The sequence below is a fragment of the Symphalangus syndactylus genome, chromosome 7 (genome assembly GCF_028878055.3).
Source record: "Symphalangus syndactylus isolate Jambi chromosome 7, NHGRI_mSymSyn1-v2.1_pri, whole genome shotgun sequence".
NCBI classification, from domain to species: Eukaryota; Metazoa; Chordata; class Mammalia; order Primates; family Hylobatidae; genus Symphalangus; species Symphalangus syndactylus.
Window position 1 is genome coordinate 17,034,531 of NC_072429.2, and position 17,925 is coordinate 17,052,455.

Below are 17,925 nucleotides of genomic sequence, written 5' to 3' on the forward strand. Positions count from 1 at the left end.
GGTCCAACCATCCATCACTGAGATGGGGCCAGCTGACCACACTACCTTGTCAATGTGGCAGGCAGTAAGCACTTTCAGATCTGTTGTGTGTCACAGGCCCCATACTATTCCCTCTCAGTTGCTTCCAAGGCTCCTGAAACTGCAGCCAGTGAACCTTTCAGGAACCTTGGGAGTAACTGACAGGGAACAGCAAGGGGCCTCTGCCTCTGACTCCCAAACCATTTCAAGGTAGGTGTAAGGGACCAGGGACACTCATTCTCGGGGTCCACCAAGGCTAAGCCAGGTGAATTGGGCTGACTCTTTAAGGTTAGGGACTCTAGTGCATAATAAAAAATACCTTTCCACCATAATGGTGCTAAAACCCTGGTGAAAACCATTTAGAATACTTGACACAACTCATTCCTTGGTGACCGACTTACGTGGGAAATAGCTTGTCTTTGGAGTCAGATGGGCCTGTATATACATCCCAGCTCTGCTGTTTACAAAGATTTGTGACTTTGGGCAAGTTGCTTGACTTCCCTGAGCCTCATTTTCTCACCCTAATGACACGGAACCGTGAGGATTAGATGAGACAATGTACAGACCCCCACACATTCTTCTGAGATGGACAGCCCCTCCAGTTTCACGCATGTCTCCAGGAGGCCACTGTTTACTAAAGCACCACTATTCACCAGGCACGGTGTATTTGTTCATTTAATCATCATAACAACAAGCCAGGAAGACAAAATTTTATCCATTTTTCCTACAAAGGCAGAGAGATCATGTTCTAGCTCTTTCCTAATGTGTGTCTCTACAAAAACTTAAAAATTAGCTGGACGTGGCGGTGCATGCCTGTAGTCACAGTCAGTGGCCTCAAATATGAGACCATGTCTTGGCCTAAAACCCCAATGGAGGAGACAGGCAGTGGTCGCCTGAGAGGAAGGATGGTCTAAGCCACAAGTAGAGGCCAGGAGTCTGGCAGTGGGAGCTGGAGGAGCAGCAAAGTCTCTTCCCTGGAGATTCCCAAGAGTATTTTCCCTTCCTTGAGCTGAGGCACCCAGAAGTTCCCTCACTTCCTCCATTCCTAAGAACAACTTATTAAAGTAGTAATAATAACAGCCACTGCCCCTTGCATTACAGGCAACATGTGCCAGGCCTTGTGCATCATAAGCTCTTTCTCATTAAAGCCTGAAGGAAATGACCCTGTGAGGTCAGCACTCACATTGTGCAGATGGGAAACTCAGGCTTAAGAAACATTAACAACCTGCCCCACATTAAGAAAGAGTAAAGGCTGGAGCCTAGATGTGAACCCAGACAGATCTCAGAGCCTATACCCTTAACCTATTGCTGCTACAGTGGATCTGGAGCATTCATTTCTTAGCTCCTATTTTGAAAGTAGATATTGGCAGAGAGCAGTGGCTCACCCCTATAATCCCAGCACTTTGGGAAGCCAAGGTGGGAGGATCACTCGAAGCCAAGAGTTCGACACCAGACTGGACAATGCAGCAAGACCCTGCCTCTACAAAAAATTAAAAATTAACTGGGTGTGGTAGCACATGCCTATAGTCCCAGCTACTCAGCAGGCTGAGGTGGGAGAACCATTTGAGCCCAGGAGTTCAAGGCTACAGCGAGCCGTGATTGCACCCATGCACTCCAGCCTGGGCTAGCAGAGTGAGACCCTGTCTCAAAACAAAAAAGAAGTACATATTTTTATTCTAGCCAATGCTACTTGTCCGAATCTTGTTATTTCTGACTGTTTTCTGGCAATCAAAATCTATTTGACAAAACCCTACAACTATAAACTCCACTGTGGGGAAAAAACTGGTGGTAAATAACACTTCCACTTGACTCCTACAACCTCCAAAGAAGTTATTTCCACATTCTCACTCAGGCGCAGTCTCTTTTCCAGGTGGAGATTGCTCCACAAGTGAGGATGGAAAGAAAAGATGCTCTGTGCACTGCTTCCCATAGCCAGAGAAGCAGGGCAACCCTGGACACACCTACCTTATGACCATTTGCTTGTTGGGGTCGTAGAGAGACATGAAGAGCTCAGCATCTTCCCCAATTCTGCACACAAAGTTTCTCACAAACACATAGAGGCTATGGGTGGGGGATGAGGAGATCCGGGAACACGTTCCATAATCTGGCTGGTTTTTTGACTGAAAGGCAGAAGGAAGAAGGAAAGAAGATAGAGAAAATTAGCCTAGCACCACTTAGAGCAACAGAAAGATAGTCAAGGATATTGGGTTCAAGCCTAAAGTTTTGGGCATTCCATCCACCCTGCCATCAAAAGCTTCTGTAACCTGAATCAATTCACTTTGACTCTCTTGGCCTGTATTTTTCTATCTTGGGAAATGTCACCACTGACCCAGACTTCTTCATAAAGTTAGTGTCATAAAAAGCACAAACTATAAAAGAAAAATATTGCTTAAATGGATTTTTTCAAAACTATAAACTTTTGCCCTTTGAAAGATGCAACAGCTAGGTACAGATTTGGAGAAACTTGCAAAACATATCTGACAAAGAATTTCTATCTAGAACATACAGATAACTCTTACAACTAATTATGAGGAAAATAACCCAATTAAAATGGGTAAAATGTTTGACCAGACACTTCCCAAGAGAAAATACAAGTGGAAATGACAGGAAGCACATGAAGAGATACTCAACATTACTACTAATAAAAAAAAAAATGAAAATTAAAACTACAATGAGATACAACTACTCAACCACTAGAATGGCTAAGTTAAAAAGTCTGATAATATCAAGTGTTGACGAGGATGAAGAGCAACTAAAGCTCTCATATATTGCTGGTAGAAATGCAAAATTAGGCTGGCATGGTGGCTCACACCTGTAATCTCAGCAGTTTGGAAGGCTGAGATGAGCTGACCATTTGAGCCCAGGAATTCAAGATCAGCCTGGGCAACACAGTGAAAGCCCATCTCTACAGAAAATAAAAAAAATTAGCCAGGCATGTTGGCATGCACCTGTGATCCCAGCTACTTGGGAGGCTGAGGTAGAACAATCACCTCAGCCCAGGGGGTCAAAGCTGCAGTGAGCCATGAGCACACCATTATACTCTAGCCTGGGTGATAGAGTGAGACACCCTGTCTCAAAAAAACAAAAAAAAATTGTACAGCCATTTTGAGAAATAGCATGGCAATACCTTAAAAAGTTATATATACACTTATCACATGATCCAGCAATCCCACTGCTAAGTATTGCCCAAAAGGAATTAAAACATGTCCACACAAGGATTTGTTTCCAAATGTTCATAGTTGCATTAGTATAAGAGCTCTGAACTGAAAACTTACCCAAATGCCCAATAATTGGTCAATGCTATATACCATTGGTAACTGGTCAGTGGTATACTGACTCAGTAATAAAAAGGACCAAAATGTTAATATGCACAACAACATAAACCTCAAAAACATCATGCTGAGTAAAAGTCAAACAGAAAATTAATACTGCATGATTCCATTTATATGAAACTCTAGAAAAGGCAAATTTACAGTGACAGGAAATTAGGGGTTGCACAGGGCTTGGGGCTGGAGAAGGAGCACAAAGAAACTTTTAGGGTGATGGAACTGTTCTTTATCTTGATTGTCATGACGTTTATCCAACACAATATATTATTACGATTCACTAAAGAGTAATTTAAAATGAGTGAAATGTACTGTATGAAAATTATATCTTAATAAATCTAAAAACAAAATTGCTTTCAAATAACACAGAGTAGCTAAAATAATTTTTTTAAATAAAAGTCAGACTGTTAACCTTTCCTTGAAATCTTTCACTGATTTCCCATCAGTGGGAATAACGTCACAACTCTTTTCCAAAACCCCTCAGGCCCTTTGAGATCTGGCTCCACCTACCTGCCTCTGCAAATCATTGCCTAAACTCCCCTAGTGTTCACCACACCTCATCCTTGTTTGGCTTTCCTACTCCTTGAATAGTCAGAATGCAGTCCTACCTCAGGGCCTTTGCACCTGCTGTGCCCTCTGCCTGGAACACCCTGTCCCAGATCGTCCTAGGCCTGGTGCCTTCACATGATTCAGGTGTCAGCTCAAATGTCACTCTTGAGAGAGGCCTCTCCTGGCAGTGCTTTTTTAACATAGCTCCTGAGTCACTTTGATTCACATAACCCTGGTTCATTGCCTTTTATACACTCATCTGGAATTAATATTTTCACTTATTTACTTTTTTATCGCCTTTCTTCTCTTCCCCTTCTGGAATCTACAAGCTCCAAGAGATCAAGAAACTTCCCTGCCATTTAACTACCTGTGAGATGGATGTTGAATGAATTACAGATTTGAGTACAAAACCACAGTTAAACACATGTGGTTGCTGATCATCTCAGGTCATAGACAGATGCCCCTTGAATAATACACAGTCTGGTTAATTAGCCCATTATTTTAAGTTTACGATGTGCTAAATGATTGTATCGCTTGGTCAAAGCCTAGTTAGTAAAGCTCACCATTTCTTCTTTGATACGCTCTGTGATTTTACCAGTTGCTTCCTTATGTGCATGGAACAAGCTGATGACACTGGTATTATCAGGGTCCAAGATATTTCCATCTTCATCTCTGACAATCAAATCGAGCTCAAGGATTCTGTAAAGCAAAAACTGGAGGTGAAGATAAATCAGGGGAGAACTTTAGGTCACTGGTGAGAAGCTTTTTACCAGAAAGTTCAACTGATTTCTGGGGATCATATAGTCACATAGAAGAGCTCTACACTGATAGCCTGGGACACTGCTAGTGAGCACATATTGGTATAGTAGACCCCCTTTAGAAGGTACTGTAGTAGTGTGCATTCAATTTTTTAAAAAGGTGTATCTTCCACAGTCTTAAACTGAAACACCCAACACTTGAACTAGGATGTGTTGCAGACTTGTTCACATCAGCAAGTATTAAAAAAAGAAAAAACAAAATGTCAGCTGGGCATGGTGACTCATGCCTGTAATCCCAGCACTTTGGGAGGCCAAAGCGGGTGGATCACCTGAGGTCAGGAGTTCAAGACTAGCCTGGCCAAGATGGTGAAACCCTGTCTCTACTAAAAATACAAAAATTAGCCAGGCATGGTGGTGAGCTCCTGTAATCCCAGCTACTTGGGAGGCTGAGACAGTAGAATTGCTTGAACCCGGGAGGCGGAAGTTGCAGTGAGCCGAGATTGCACCGTTGCACTCCAGCCTGGATGACAGAGTGAGACGCCATCTCAGAAAAAAAAAAAAAAAAGGTCTACTAAAAGAGAAATGGCTAAATCAACAATCATCTATCTATAATGGAATACCACATAGCAGAGCTTTAAAAATATTATATAGTTTTGTTATGTTTAATAACATATTTCAGTGCAAAAATCAAGCATGGAAAGATGCATATAGTGTGCATACAATATTTATCTTTATAAATAAATAACAATAAAACAAATAAAAAATAGGCCAGATATGTTATCTGGGTTCATGTATAAGAATAAACTTATGTATGAGAGAAAGCTCTGAATGAAAAAAGGACCAAACTACCAACACAGCTTATCAGTGGGGACAGGTAGGGGCCTAGGGCTGGAGGAGTAAAGGGGTCAAAGGTTACATGTGCCTTGTCTCAATTTATTTAATTTTTTTTTTTCATTTGTCAGGGTCTTGCTCTGTCTTCCTGGCTGGGGTACAGTGGTGTGATCATAGCTTCCCACAGCCTTGAACTCTTGGGCTCAAGCAATCCTCCCACCTCAGCTTCCTGAGCAGCTGGGACTACAGGCGCATGCCACCATGCCCAGCTACTACCGTACCTAGCCTCTTTTTAAATATATACACAGAGGAGGTATTTATATATTACTCAATAAAAATTTGAAAATAGTGGTTGGGGAAAAACAATCTCAGACATATTGACTGTTACCCACAGCTTGCTTTCAGCTATTTGACTTCCAGGCCACAAGCTTTTCCCTGTTTGGTATTGATTTGTTTCAACTACACCTGTCATCCCGACTGGCATCAGTGATACTAATAGCAGCAAACTCACACAGCACTTACAATCAGCTCACATACAATAAGTGTTTTACATAAAATTAATCCATTTAATTCTCATAACAACCCTATGAAGGAGGTACTATCAATAACCCCATTTTACAAATGAAGAAAAGACTGAGGATGTGAGGACTGATTAATTTGCTCAAGATCATATAGCTAGTAAAAACTAAGAATACATCTTTGTCCACACTCATAACCTCTCTAGTATGCTTACTATAATAGATAGGAGGAGCTTAGGAGCAGTGTATGGGTTGCGGGGTGGGGTAGGGTATGTTTGCAGAAACCGTAACTCGAAACTGCTTTTGCACTTGGTATTGAGATGAAGAGCCTCAGTTGTCCATACAAAGAAGGTAGGAAGAGGTGGGGCTGATGGATTCTGAGAAGGCCAACCATAGTCCTGCTTGGTTGCCACTACTAAGTACCAGATTCTGGAAGGGTAGCAAGGACAAATGAAGGAGACTAAGTCTTCATCTCTATCAGAGAATGGAATTGAGAGGTGCATCCCTCATCTTGTCCAAACGCAGTCAGAAGTGAGCCAAGGTTCACCCATTTGTCCACATTCATTAGGAAATTAACTCCCAACTTGATATGACTCATGACGGTACACGGCCATGCCGCCCAACGGCAATGCTAAGGGGGAAGAAACACATTCGGCTAATGCTTAGCAGAGGCTCTCCTGACCTTGGAAAAGATGGAGCATCGCTGATACATAATTTCATGCCAAGATCTCTCTGGCTGTTTCTCCTCAAAATTTATCAAAGTGGATTTGGTTCTAAAATACATGAATAAAACATTCTCCTAGGTCCGGCTATCTTGGGATGTGGAGAAGTCATTTGAGGATTCCTCAATCCTCGGACATCAAAATTGTGTCTGGAATTGGTGGGTTCTTGGTCTCACTGACTTCAAGAATGAAGCCGCGGACCCTCTCGGTGAGTGTTACAGCTCTTAAAAGCAGTGTGGACCCAAAGAGTGGGCAATAGCAAGATTTATTGCAAAGAGCGAAAGAACGAAGCTTCCACAGTGTGGAAGGGGACCCGAGTGGGTTGCTGCTGCTGGCTCGGGCAGCCTGCTTTTATTTTCTTATCTAGCCCCACCCACGTCCTGCTGATTGGTAGAGCCGAGTGGTCTGTTTTGACAGGGCGCTGATTGGTGTGTTCACACACCTTGAGCTAGATACAGAGTGCCGATTGGTGTGTTTACAATCCGTGAGCTAGACATAAAGGTTCGCCACATCTCCACCAGAGCAGCTAGATACAGAGTGTCGATTGGTGCACTCGAGCTAGACACAGGGTGCTGATTGGCGTGTTTACAATCCGTGAGCTAGACATAAAGGTTCCCCACATCTCCACCAGACTCAGGAGCCCAGCTGGCTTCACCCAGTGGATCCTGCACCGGGGCTGCAGGCGGAGCTGCCTGCCAGTCCCTTGCTGTGCGCTCGCACTCCTCAGCCCTTGGGTGGTCGATGGGACTGGGCACCGTGGAGCAGGGGGCGGCGCTCGTCTGGGAGGCTTGGGCAGCACAGGAGCCCATGGAGGGGTGGGAGGCTCAGGCATGGCGGGCTGCAGGTCTCGAGCCCTGCCCCGCAGGAAGGCAGCCAAGGCCCGGCGAGAAATCCAGCGCAGCGCCAGTGGGCTGGCACTGCTGGGGGACCCAGTACACCCTCTGCAGCCACGGGCCCGGGTGCTAAGTCCCTTATTGCCCGGGGCCGGCAGGGCCGGCCGGGTGCTCCGAGTGCAGGGCCCGCCGAGCCCACGCCCACCCGGAACTCCAGCCGGCCCGCAAGTGCCGCACGCAGCCTCGGCTCCCGCTTGCGCCTCTCCCTCCACACCTCCCCGCAAGCTGAGGGAGCCGGCTCCCGCCTTGGCCAGCCCAGAAAGGGGCCGCACAGTGCAGTGGTGGGCTGAAGGGCTTCCCAAGTGCCGCCAAAGTGGGAGCCCAGGCAGAGGAGGCGCCGAGAGCGAGTGAGGGCTGTGAGGACTGCCAGCACGCTGTCACCTCTCAAAACCACTTGGAACTTTGGGAGCTTCGGTAGGATTGACAGGACTCTCGTGGCCCAGGGGCAGGAGAGGCTGTCCTCCACAGCCTCTGAATGCAGCCACCATGCATTCTGGGGAGCAGAACATTTAGGCATTCTCTCATCAGGATATAACCCCAGTGCTCTCTTCTGTTCAAGGAAGTGATAAAATGAAGCCAAGATGAGGTTAGGGGGAAAAGGCCCCACTGTATGCATTTATAATAAAATTTTCAAAAAAGGTAAAATCAGCTGGGCATGGTGGCACACACCTGTAGTTCCAGCTCCTGGGGAGGCTGAGGTGGGAGGATCACTTGAGCCCAGGAGATGGAGACTGCAGTGTGCTGTGATTACACCACTGCATATGCCAGCCTAAAAATCTGTGATGCCTCCCCATTGCTGTCTGGACAAATCCAGACTCAGTTGGTGCTAAAATCCTCAAGGTTCCAGCCCCAGTCCACCCGTGTCTCCCTCTCCATGGCCATGTCAACCTCTCATCTCCCACATTCTCTCCCTCTGAGTTTCTCTTCATTTCACCTAATAATTCCTGCTGGTCTAGTTAGATTCAGAGTGGTTGTCATCCCCACCCTGACTCCCAGCCCCACGTCCTCCAACCTTCTTGCCCATGCTTCCTGCACTCCTAATGTGTATGACTTCTACTGAAAGTGGCTGCTTACTTCTCTGCCTCCCTTATTAACTCACATGGCTCATGGAAGGCAGTAGAATACAGCAGTTAAGCACTTGAACTCTGGAGCCACATTATCAGTTCAAATTCCACTGCATCTTGAGCAAAATCACCTGCCGTTCAAAAGACCACCAGGATAGCTAAACAGTAGAAAGTGTAACTGAGGAGCTCAGCTTCAAAATGCATTTTAAAATTTTTTTCTTGGCCAGGCTCGGTGGCTCATGACTGTAATCCTAGCACTTTTGGAGGCCATGGCGGGTGGATCACAAGGTCAGGAGTTCAAGACCAGCCTGGCCAATGTGGTGAAACCCCCTCTTTACTAAAAATACAAAAATTAGCCAGGTGTGGCGACGTGTGCCTGTAGTCCCAGCTACTTGGGAGGCTGAGGCAGGAGAATCACTTGAACCCGGGAGGCAGAGATTGCAGTGCACTCTGCACTCCAGCCTGGGCAACAGATGGAGACTCTGTCTCAAAAAAGAAAAATAAAAAAAGCTTTTCTCAAGACTCAAGATGTAACCTTGAGAAAAACTATAGAAACCTTTTTTTCTTAGTCTTAAAGTATAGCCTTGAAACATATTTTGAAGCTCCATTCTCCTCCCTCTTCTAACATATACTCTCTTACTCCATGCACATTTACTTAACTCTACGCTTGTTAAGAAATTCCAGGGGCTAATTTAAAACAAACCAGGCATGACAGCGCAGCTACAGAATTCTCCCCCACTTAAAGACTGCCTCAAGATGGATCATCTACAGCCTGGCCACTGTCAAGATGGCACCAGCCTATGCTCCAGGTGGACCATAACTCAAGACTGGCATCAGGGCAAGACATACAGCCCCTGCACCCTGCACAGCTCCTGCATGCCTCCCACATCCAGCTTCCCTTTTTGAAACTCCTGCCCTCAGCGCAGAGTTCTGAAGTGGTTTCTAGAGGGGTGAGCCTGTATGTTTCCCCACGGCTGGCTTTGGAAATAAAGTCACTTTCCTTACAATGCAGTTTGTCCCTGTTACTGGCTTTGCAAGCAGTGAGCAGCAGAGCCTGCGCTTCATTACAAAAGGAGAACCTTACTGGTTACATCGGTTTGCAAACTTTGAAGAGACAGTCTCTGGCATGTCTGGAAGGTGCTCTCTCTTTGAAGAGGGAAAGGACATGTTGGGTTTTACGCCTCACAGGGCCAGCATCATATATATTCAGCAGGTTTAGGGGAAAAATTACACATATTTATGGAGACAAGAGCATGCACAATGGGTAAACATGTATGTAACATACATCCCATGTTCACTCTGGGGTGGGGTTTATTATTAAAATAAGGTGAAACTTGGCACTTTACATCGAAAGGTGAACTACTGGACACAGTTTGTAGGCAGCCTTAAGCTGGCTGAAACTGACTTAAGGTTTGCAGTTCTTTATCAAAAAAAAGAATGTTTAGCAGGCCAGTCCTCTGTCCACTTAGAGTTACAGTGGTGTGGATGTAAATCAGAGTTATGAGGGGTCTGATAATTTGCCTGATAGCTCCTATTGTTAGGGAGTTTGGCAACAGTGTGTTTTTCTTGTAGCTGTAGGAATTTAGGGAGTTGCCATGCCAGCTCCCCTGAACGCTCAACCTGACCCATAGGTAGCTGTTGTTTCCTTAACCTTACGGTCCACCTTAGTTGATAAAGAAGCATCTATGTTGGTTTCTCAGATCACACACCTAATCACTCTTGAGCCTCACTTCCTCATCTGAGAAACAGGGTGAGAATAGTGCCTACCTCATAAAGTTGTTGTGAGACTTCACAGAGTTAATATATGGAAAGTGCTTTAAACGGTGCCTGGTATATAGTGAGCACTCCGGAAGTTATCATTAGTTCTCATTGCTTGCTCTTTGATTGTTGTTAAAAACAGAGGCTGTATTGTATATGCATCTGTACCCTGTACCCTTGGGACCTACCAGGTGTGCAAAGAAAGTTTGATATTCTAAATGAAGGAACGGAATGAATGAGAGAAGAAACGAGCTCATTCTGATCACTCCTCCAAAGTTCAATTCCACTTTGTGCCACTCCCATCCACTCTCCCAGCTGCTGGAGGTTGGAGGTGGGCGTTCCCAGGCTGATCCTGACGCTTGGCCCAGACGCTGGGCCTCCTGGATTTGGGGCAGCTGCCCATCCCATACCAGAGCTCTGAGCACCTAAACTATCAGGCCAGTGATAAGATGCCCAACTCTCTCACTTGAAGCTGAAGTAGTCAGGTAGATAAGGGGCCCTGAGCTTGAGGTCTCAGTCTGTGCCACGGGGCATCTCTCACTTCCCCAAAGGAAACTGACAGAACTAAAAGCACGGGGCTATAGGTCAGAGGATGCTGCAGAGGAGGGGCTGGTTTAGGGAGGACCCTCTTTCTCCTTTTTCTCCCATCACCACCATTTGCCCATTCACTCAGTTATCACTCACTAAGCACCTACTATGTGCAGACCTTGTTCCAGGCACACGCATAGAGGTGATTTAGACAGTCAACATCCTATAGGATCTTCCACAATAGGAGGGAAGCCGGGCCAAAAAGGAGGCAATTACTGCTCAGGGCCTTCAAGAGCACCTACCCTGGCCCAAGGCGGGTAGTGGAAAATCAGGGAAGGCTTCCTGTGAGTGGTGACCACTTCTTCCATTCCTGGTCCTTCTTCTCAGGAGCCCCCATTGAGAAAACAACATTTGAAGGTCGTAGATGTCATTGTAAAGCAGCCCTCAATTCCCATACACTCAGCTGCAACCGTGCTCAGCTAAAGACATCATGGAACCAACGGCAGTAGCAGCTGCGGAGCAAACCCTTCCTGTCACTTTAGGATGATACGCTTTATAAGCAGATTTGGACACACTTGCCAGATGCCAACTGGGGCACCAGCAGAGGGACTGTGTTCCTGGGATGGAGACCAGCTGTGAGTTGGAGCCACTGACTTTCCTCTCCACATCCTCCTCCTAATGCTTATGGCAGGGCAAGAAAGCCTGGCCTGGATGCTGGGGAAACTTCTTTTTATTCCCATTAAACGGGCTTTTTACTTCCCCCTCAGGCCCTGTGTTCCAGCCTTCAGACCCACTTTGCAGTTCCTTGAGTATGCCATGCTCTCTCATGAGCCCCTGACCCTCCTTCTTTTTTTAGCCTGCTTAATATCTCTTTATCCTTCAAACTTCAGCTGAGGGGTCACTTCCTTCAGGAAGTCTTCCTTGGCTTCCTTCTCTAAGGCTCATTAAAAGTAACTCTTGCTTCCTGAGCTATCGAACTTATCACAGTACATATCAGCAGTTTACTTGTGGCTTACTCCTAATTGGAACTGTGACCCTTTAGTGGACAGGGACTTTTATTTCTACAGCCCCAATACCTAGCAGGAAATCCAGCCGACTATAAGTGCTCAATACATGTTTGTGGTTGGAATGAATGAACAAATGAACAGAATGTTTGGAGGCCATTCAAAAGATCAGGAGGGAGGGAAGGTCCTTATAGTTCTCAAATGCTATCCAAGTAGCAGAGTGGTGAGGCCCATGGACCCTGGAGCCAGACCGCCTGGGTCTAAGTTCAGGTTCTGTCATTTACTAGCTGCGCGACTCTGGACAAGTTACCTACCCCACTGAAAACCATGTTTCTTTATCTGAAAAAAGTGGGAATAATCAAACTGCATACCCCATAGAGTTATTATAAGAATTAAATGAGACAATGCCTGTAAAACACTTAGCTCCAAGCCTGGCGTACGATGAGCTCTGATTAAGAGTTACTTATGATGTTATTATCAGTGGGTTGTCCCACCTCAAATAATTGGTTCATTTTCTCCTTAACTTCATAGCATTCAAATCCCAACCAATTTTTACTTCTCTTCCCTTTTGAGGAAACATTTTTGTAATTGTGCATTTGAGTTAGCTGATGGTGTGTGGGTTGGATACTTTAGGATGGGGGAAGAGACATTAAGTCTCACACTGGGATTTAAGGGAGAGTTTTGTAAATGCAGGGATAAAATGACAACTGAGCTGAAAGGGAACTAGCATGACTGTGCTCTCTAGTCCATGGGAAGTAGGTTAAATGAGTGTCCTAAATCTCTCAGCCTGGGAATAACACCGTGTTACGCACAAGCCTTCTCTCCACCTGCATGTCCCTGGGTTCTCTGGGGGTGGTAACAACAGCACACAAGCACAGCCACATTGGTCACAACCTTCTCCCAAACAGAAAGTGACAAACTTGCATCTAAAAATGAAACCAAGCTTCTGGGGAGAGAGAAAGGGAAGAAAGAGGATGGCTGGGGGAAGAAAACCTCTTTGCAGAGTAAAGAGAGGTTACTTGTTGCCATAGTCAATTTTGGACGTGACTTTCTGCTTCAGTTCCTTCAGCTCGTCCTTAGGCAAGGTTCCTGAGAGAAGCTGGGACCTCCATTCCATCAGATCGTACATCATGGACTGCACCTGGAGAAAACGCTTCTTTTTGCTGGCCTAGGAGACAAGAAACAACCCATAATCACCTGTGTTAAAGGGGCATGACCATCTATTTGGCAGGCTGTGCCAAAGTCAGGTGAGTGTGGTCAAGGGCCACGGCCTGAGGCTCTCTCTCACCCCTACCCACTACAAAAGGATTAGGTGGGGGTCCTAGTCGTTGATATATTTATTCCCCTTGGGCCACAGGGATTTCCCAGAAGCAAAAATAAAAATCCCAATCACTTCCTGGTTAAGGAATGAGTGATTTCTGACTTTCTCTAAAAAGATATTTATTGAACAGGAATGCTACGAACATCTGCCCTAATGGAGGTCCCAGAGCTCAGGCCCTTTGAGGCTGGGAGCCAGGGCCATTTCTCTGGTGATAAAGGACAGCTTCTAGGACAGCATTCCCCAAAGTGTGGCATGTGTACCACCTATGGGAAGCAAGATGGCTCTTCATGGTACAAAGATACAAGATCAAACAACATGGACCCCTAGGGCGATTCTCGTCCACTTCGTTTCCATCCTTCCGTGTAAGGGAAAGAGAAAGCTGCAGTTTTATAGCAATATGTCTCTAACACCTCTCACACATTGTTAATGTCTTTTCTAACAAAGAGAAAGAAAAGGTCTTGGACTCAGAGCTTTTGACAGGTACAATAGCAAGCATGTTCCGGAGGGTGAGGTGGGAGGATCGCTTGAGCCCAGGAGTTTAGAACTGCAGTGAACTATGATGGCCCTACTGCAGTCCAGCCTGGGTGACAGAGCGAGACCCTGTCTCTAAATTTTTTTTTTAATAAAAATAATGTTATCTTGTTTTCATTGTATTTAGTTGAATAATGTTCTTCTAATTGTGCCAAGTACTTTTGTCTTTCCATTTGTGGAAGTGTGGGTGGTATAATAAAAAAAAAAAAGAAAAAAAAAATATATATACACACTTGGTCTTTGTCTTTGGTTCTTGAAGCAGTGCTCCTAAAACTCTTGCAATATCCAGAGTGATAAGAATGTATTTTGTTATTCCTAACAATGCCCTTTCAATGATACCTGATTTTATGCTAATGAGGTGATTCTAGGTGGGCCCCTACACACCTTCAAGATGAGGGGCTGGTTGCAGAGGAACCAACCAGGAACCAAACCCCCAACCACATGATTAGAGGGTTGGAACTTAACAGCCCCACTCCCCTCCATCTGCCCCACCCTAACCTCTGGGAGGGGAGGGGGACTAAGGATTGAGCTCAAGCACCAATAGCCAATAATTTAATCAATCATGCCTGTGTAATGAAACTCTGATTAAAACTCTTGGTCAATAACATTTGAGGGGCTTCCCAGAAGATGAACACATCAATGTGCTGGGAGGGTGGTACGCCGAGAGAGGACACGGAAGCTCTATGCCCCTCTGTGCCTTGCCCTGTGTGTCTGTTCCACAAGGCTGATCCTGAATTACATCCTTTATAATAAAACCGTAATCATATGTATAGCACTTTCCTGAGTTCTCTGAGTTGTTCTAACAAATTATGAAACCGGAAGTGAAAAAAGGGGGTACCGGGCAGGGAGGGGTAGTGACAATCCCTAAATTTATAGCCAAGTCCAACAGAAGTTCAGGCAGCCTGGGAACCCAGGACTTGGGACGAGCATCTAAAGTGAGAGCAATCTTGTGGGATTGAGGCTTTAAACCCATGGAGTCTGGCGCTAACCCTGGGTAGTCAGAATTGCACTGAATTGTGGGACATCTAGTTGTTAATGGGGAATCGAGAACTGCAGGAATGATGCAGCATGCTATCTCATTCTTTATGTCTATAGATTCAAGTTTACTGAAAGGAGATCCAATGCAGGTATTAAGTAAATATTACACAGGTTGTATGCAGATATGGCAAGAATCAGGAATGTGATACCGAAGTACTAGATGTTTAAGGATCTCCTGACTAGAGTAAATGGACTTACTATTCAAAGATTTCCTAAGGGAAAATGCCAAGCTTCAGTGGTACATGTGATTGTGATGTTTTAAAAGGGGTAGTGGGCCGGGCATGGTGGCTTATGCCTGTAATCTCAGCACGTTGGGAGGCTGAGGTGGGTGGATCACCTTAGGTCAGGAGTTCAAGGCCAGCCTGACCAACATGGTGAAACCCCATCTCTACTAAAAATACAAAAAATTAGCTGGGCATGGTGGCAGGCACCTGTAATCCCAACTATTCAGGAGGCTGAGGCAGGAGAATCGCTTGAACCCAGGAGGCAGAGGTTGCAGTGAACCAAGATCATGCCACTGTACTCCAGCCTGGGCAACAGAGTGAGACTCCATCTCAAAAAAAAAAAAAAAGATTGGTGGGTAGTGGAGATGAACAAAAACTTTCTTTAGCTACAGGATACTATTTGCCACCTAAACTTTTCTAAAAACTTTGAGAAACATATAAAATTGAGTGTGCCGATTACATCCTCATATTATGAAATGTCCACATGGGAGTCAACATTTAAGACCACGAAAGGTAAGTCTACAAATCCTGTGCATATACCAGCAGGTGTGCACAGTGCCATAGTAAACATGCAGTAAGCCTCGGTTGACATTTTCACTCTCCGCTTAATGGTTTGCTTAGCTAATTGCTTTCGTTAGGATCTTTAGAGCATCAAAGGAGGATTTAATATTAGATTTGCTTCAAAACGGGGAAAACAAATGCAAAAATATATTCTTTGTTTTTCCAAAGTCAAAACTTTTTCATAGATCTGAGGACAATAGCCATTGGTTAAAATATAAGAACAGTATTTCTCAAGGTGTTATCAGCAGACTAGCAAATCAAATCCGAGTTTATTAAAAATGCAGATTATTAAACCCCTTGGGAGGAAGCTATATTTTTAACAGTTCTCAAGGTGATTCTTATGCACGCTCAAGTTTGACAACTTCTGCACTAAACACCGAAGGTTCACAGCAGACTCCATTGATTATGGCTCTGTCACTAGCTAGCTCTGTGGCTTTGAGAAAGTCCCTGATCCTCTCTGGGCCTTGAGGTCCTCATACGTAATAGTGTGCGCCCTGCTATGTCACCAAAGCCACCTCCACCTGCCTGACTCAATGCTAAACCGAAAACTGGAACCAAACTGAAGATTGCAAGAAGCTTCCATCTCAGGGAGCAGAGTTTTGAGTCTCACCACATAGAGTTGTTTCCAGATGCTTCCCCATTCCCAAAGTGTCGTTGTCACTTCTTGTGCCAGAGGAATTTCTGCAGGAATGATGTTCTCAGTATTTCTATTTAAGATGGGAGAAAAAGTGGTGTGAAATTGAGACCCAGGTGCTAACAAGATAAAACACGAACAAATTTGCATTAAGCTGCAGCTGGGAACAGGGGCCTTCCTGACATTAGACTAAAACGCCTCCAACAGCCACACCAATTACATTATGCAAATATAAGGGACTTGCTTTGTTATGTCCTTCTTCGCTAGGGTGGGCTCATTATTTAGGATTAATCTACTTTAATACAGTTCTAAGGTAGCTGCCAGCAAAAAGTTTGATTTTCCAAACTAATACCCCCTCAGAGTCAGATCTGAACATGAATCAATTTGGATTAGATCTCCCACTGAGTGATGGAAAGGAGATCCACAAATATATACAGGCACAAAGAAGATAAGCTGAGCAACTCTCAGATCTGCCAAGTCAGATTTTCAAAATAAACAGGACAGAGACATCCATGAGCCACTGGAGGCTCAAGTCCAGTGAAGAATGGCAAATACCTTCTTTTCTCAACTGTCACTTCCTTGATGTGGATAAATGACTTAGGAAAAATGCCCTGTTGGAAACAAAACAAAACAAAACAAAATAAAATAAAAAGATATATCACCACAGAAATGAATGACCCTAGGTCTTTATAATTTTTTTCCAAAAGCTACTGGCTTATAAAATCCTCAGACTTTAAAGGAATAAACCCAGAGCCAGATAGAACAGGGGCTGGATTCTAAATCTACTTGTTTAGCTCTGGCTTTCCCTCCAGTTCTCCATCAGTTGCTCTAGATCCCACAATAGCCCTAGATCTCACAACAGCCCTAGATCCCAAGGGATGCTCCAATCCATTATGGCCACTCATCCTGCAGGTGAGCTATAAGAGTATCGTTTGAAAGACAACCTAAACCACTCACTGACTTCAAGCGAGACGAGCAGCGCTGCTTCTCCCATCGCCTGCCCGATTCCGGAAAGCAGTCACCCTTCACAGTCAGGCACAACTGGAAGGTCAGAAATAACTGGTCCTGAAGCAACAATGTTCTTAGGTGCATTTGGGCTAGTTCGATTTGAGACCTATTCTGCCTGTATTTATTCCATTGTTCTTTAAGAGAGCAGAGTAGCACCATCCCTCCCGACACAGCATGTCAGGGAAGAAGGAAGAAGCTTCTATTGTTTCCTTGCTCCATACATTTGGCTCAGTTAACAAGGTAAGCTTATCAATTACTTGGAAATCCCTTCATAAATGCAACCGATGTGCATACTGGGGACATCTGGTCACTGTGCTAGATGCTGTGAGAGAAAATGAGACAAGCAAAGCAAGTGCCTGCTCTCATGGAGACGATAGTGAAACGTGAGGTTAGAACAAGAGAACCCCTCAAAGGTAGAAATCAGGCCTGTCCTTTCTGTGTTGACCTGGATATACGGATGAGGAGATGACTGAATGCTGCGAACAACTCTAAAGGAAGGTGGTCGAATAAATTTCAAATTTATAACGCACAATTCCACAGAGACTCGAGGAAGGGAGAAATCATAACTGAGTGGCGTATCAGGAAAAGTTGTAGGGAGATGGCACCAGAGATGAACCTTAAAGAATGAGGGAAAGCGGG

General features: G+C 45.0%; 1 protein-coding gene across 3 annotated transcripts in view; it reads right to left on the minus strand.

Moving 5' to 3' along the window:
- Positions 1 to 17,925, minus strand: part of DOCK2 (dedicator of cytokinesis 2) — a 445,548-nt gene that overhangs the window by 396,241 nt on the left and 31,382 nt on the right. For all 3 annotated transcript variants that reach the window (XM_055285285.2, XM_063642612.1, XM_055285286.2), the window contains exons 4-8: positions 16,834 to 16,889; positions 16,255 to 16,351; positions 12,989 to 13,137; positions 4,457 to 4,592; positions 1,984 to 2,138 (exon numbers count right to left, since the gene is read on the minus strand). In XM_055285285.2, coding sequence (XP_055141260.1) covers positions 1,984 to 2,138; positions 4,457 to 4,592; positions 12,989 to 13,137; positions 16,255 to 16,351; positions 16,834 to 16,889 — 593 coding nt within the window. The remainder of the gene's footprint in view (positions 1 to 1,983; positions 2,139 to 4,456; positions 4,593 to 12,988; positions 13,138 to 16,254; positions 16,352 to 16,833; positions 16,890 to 17,925) is intronic.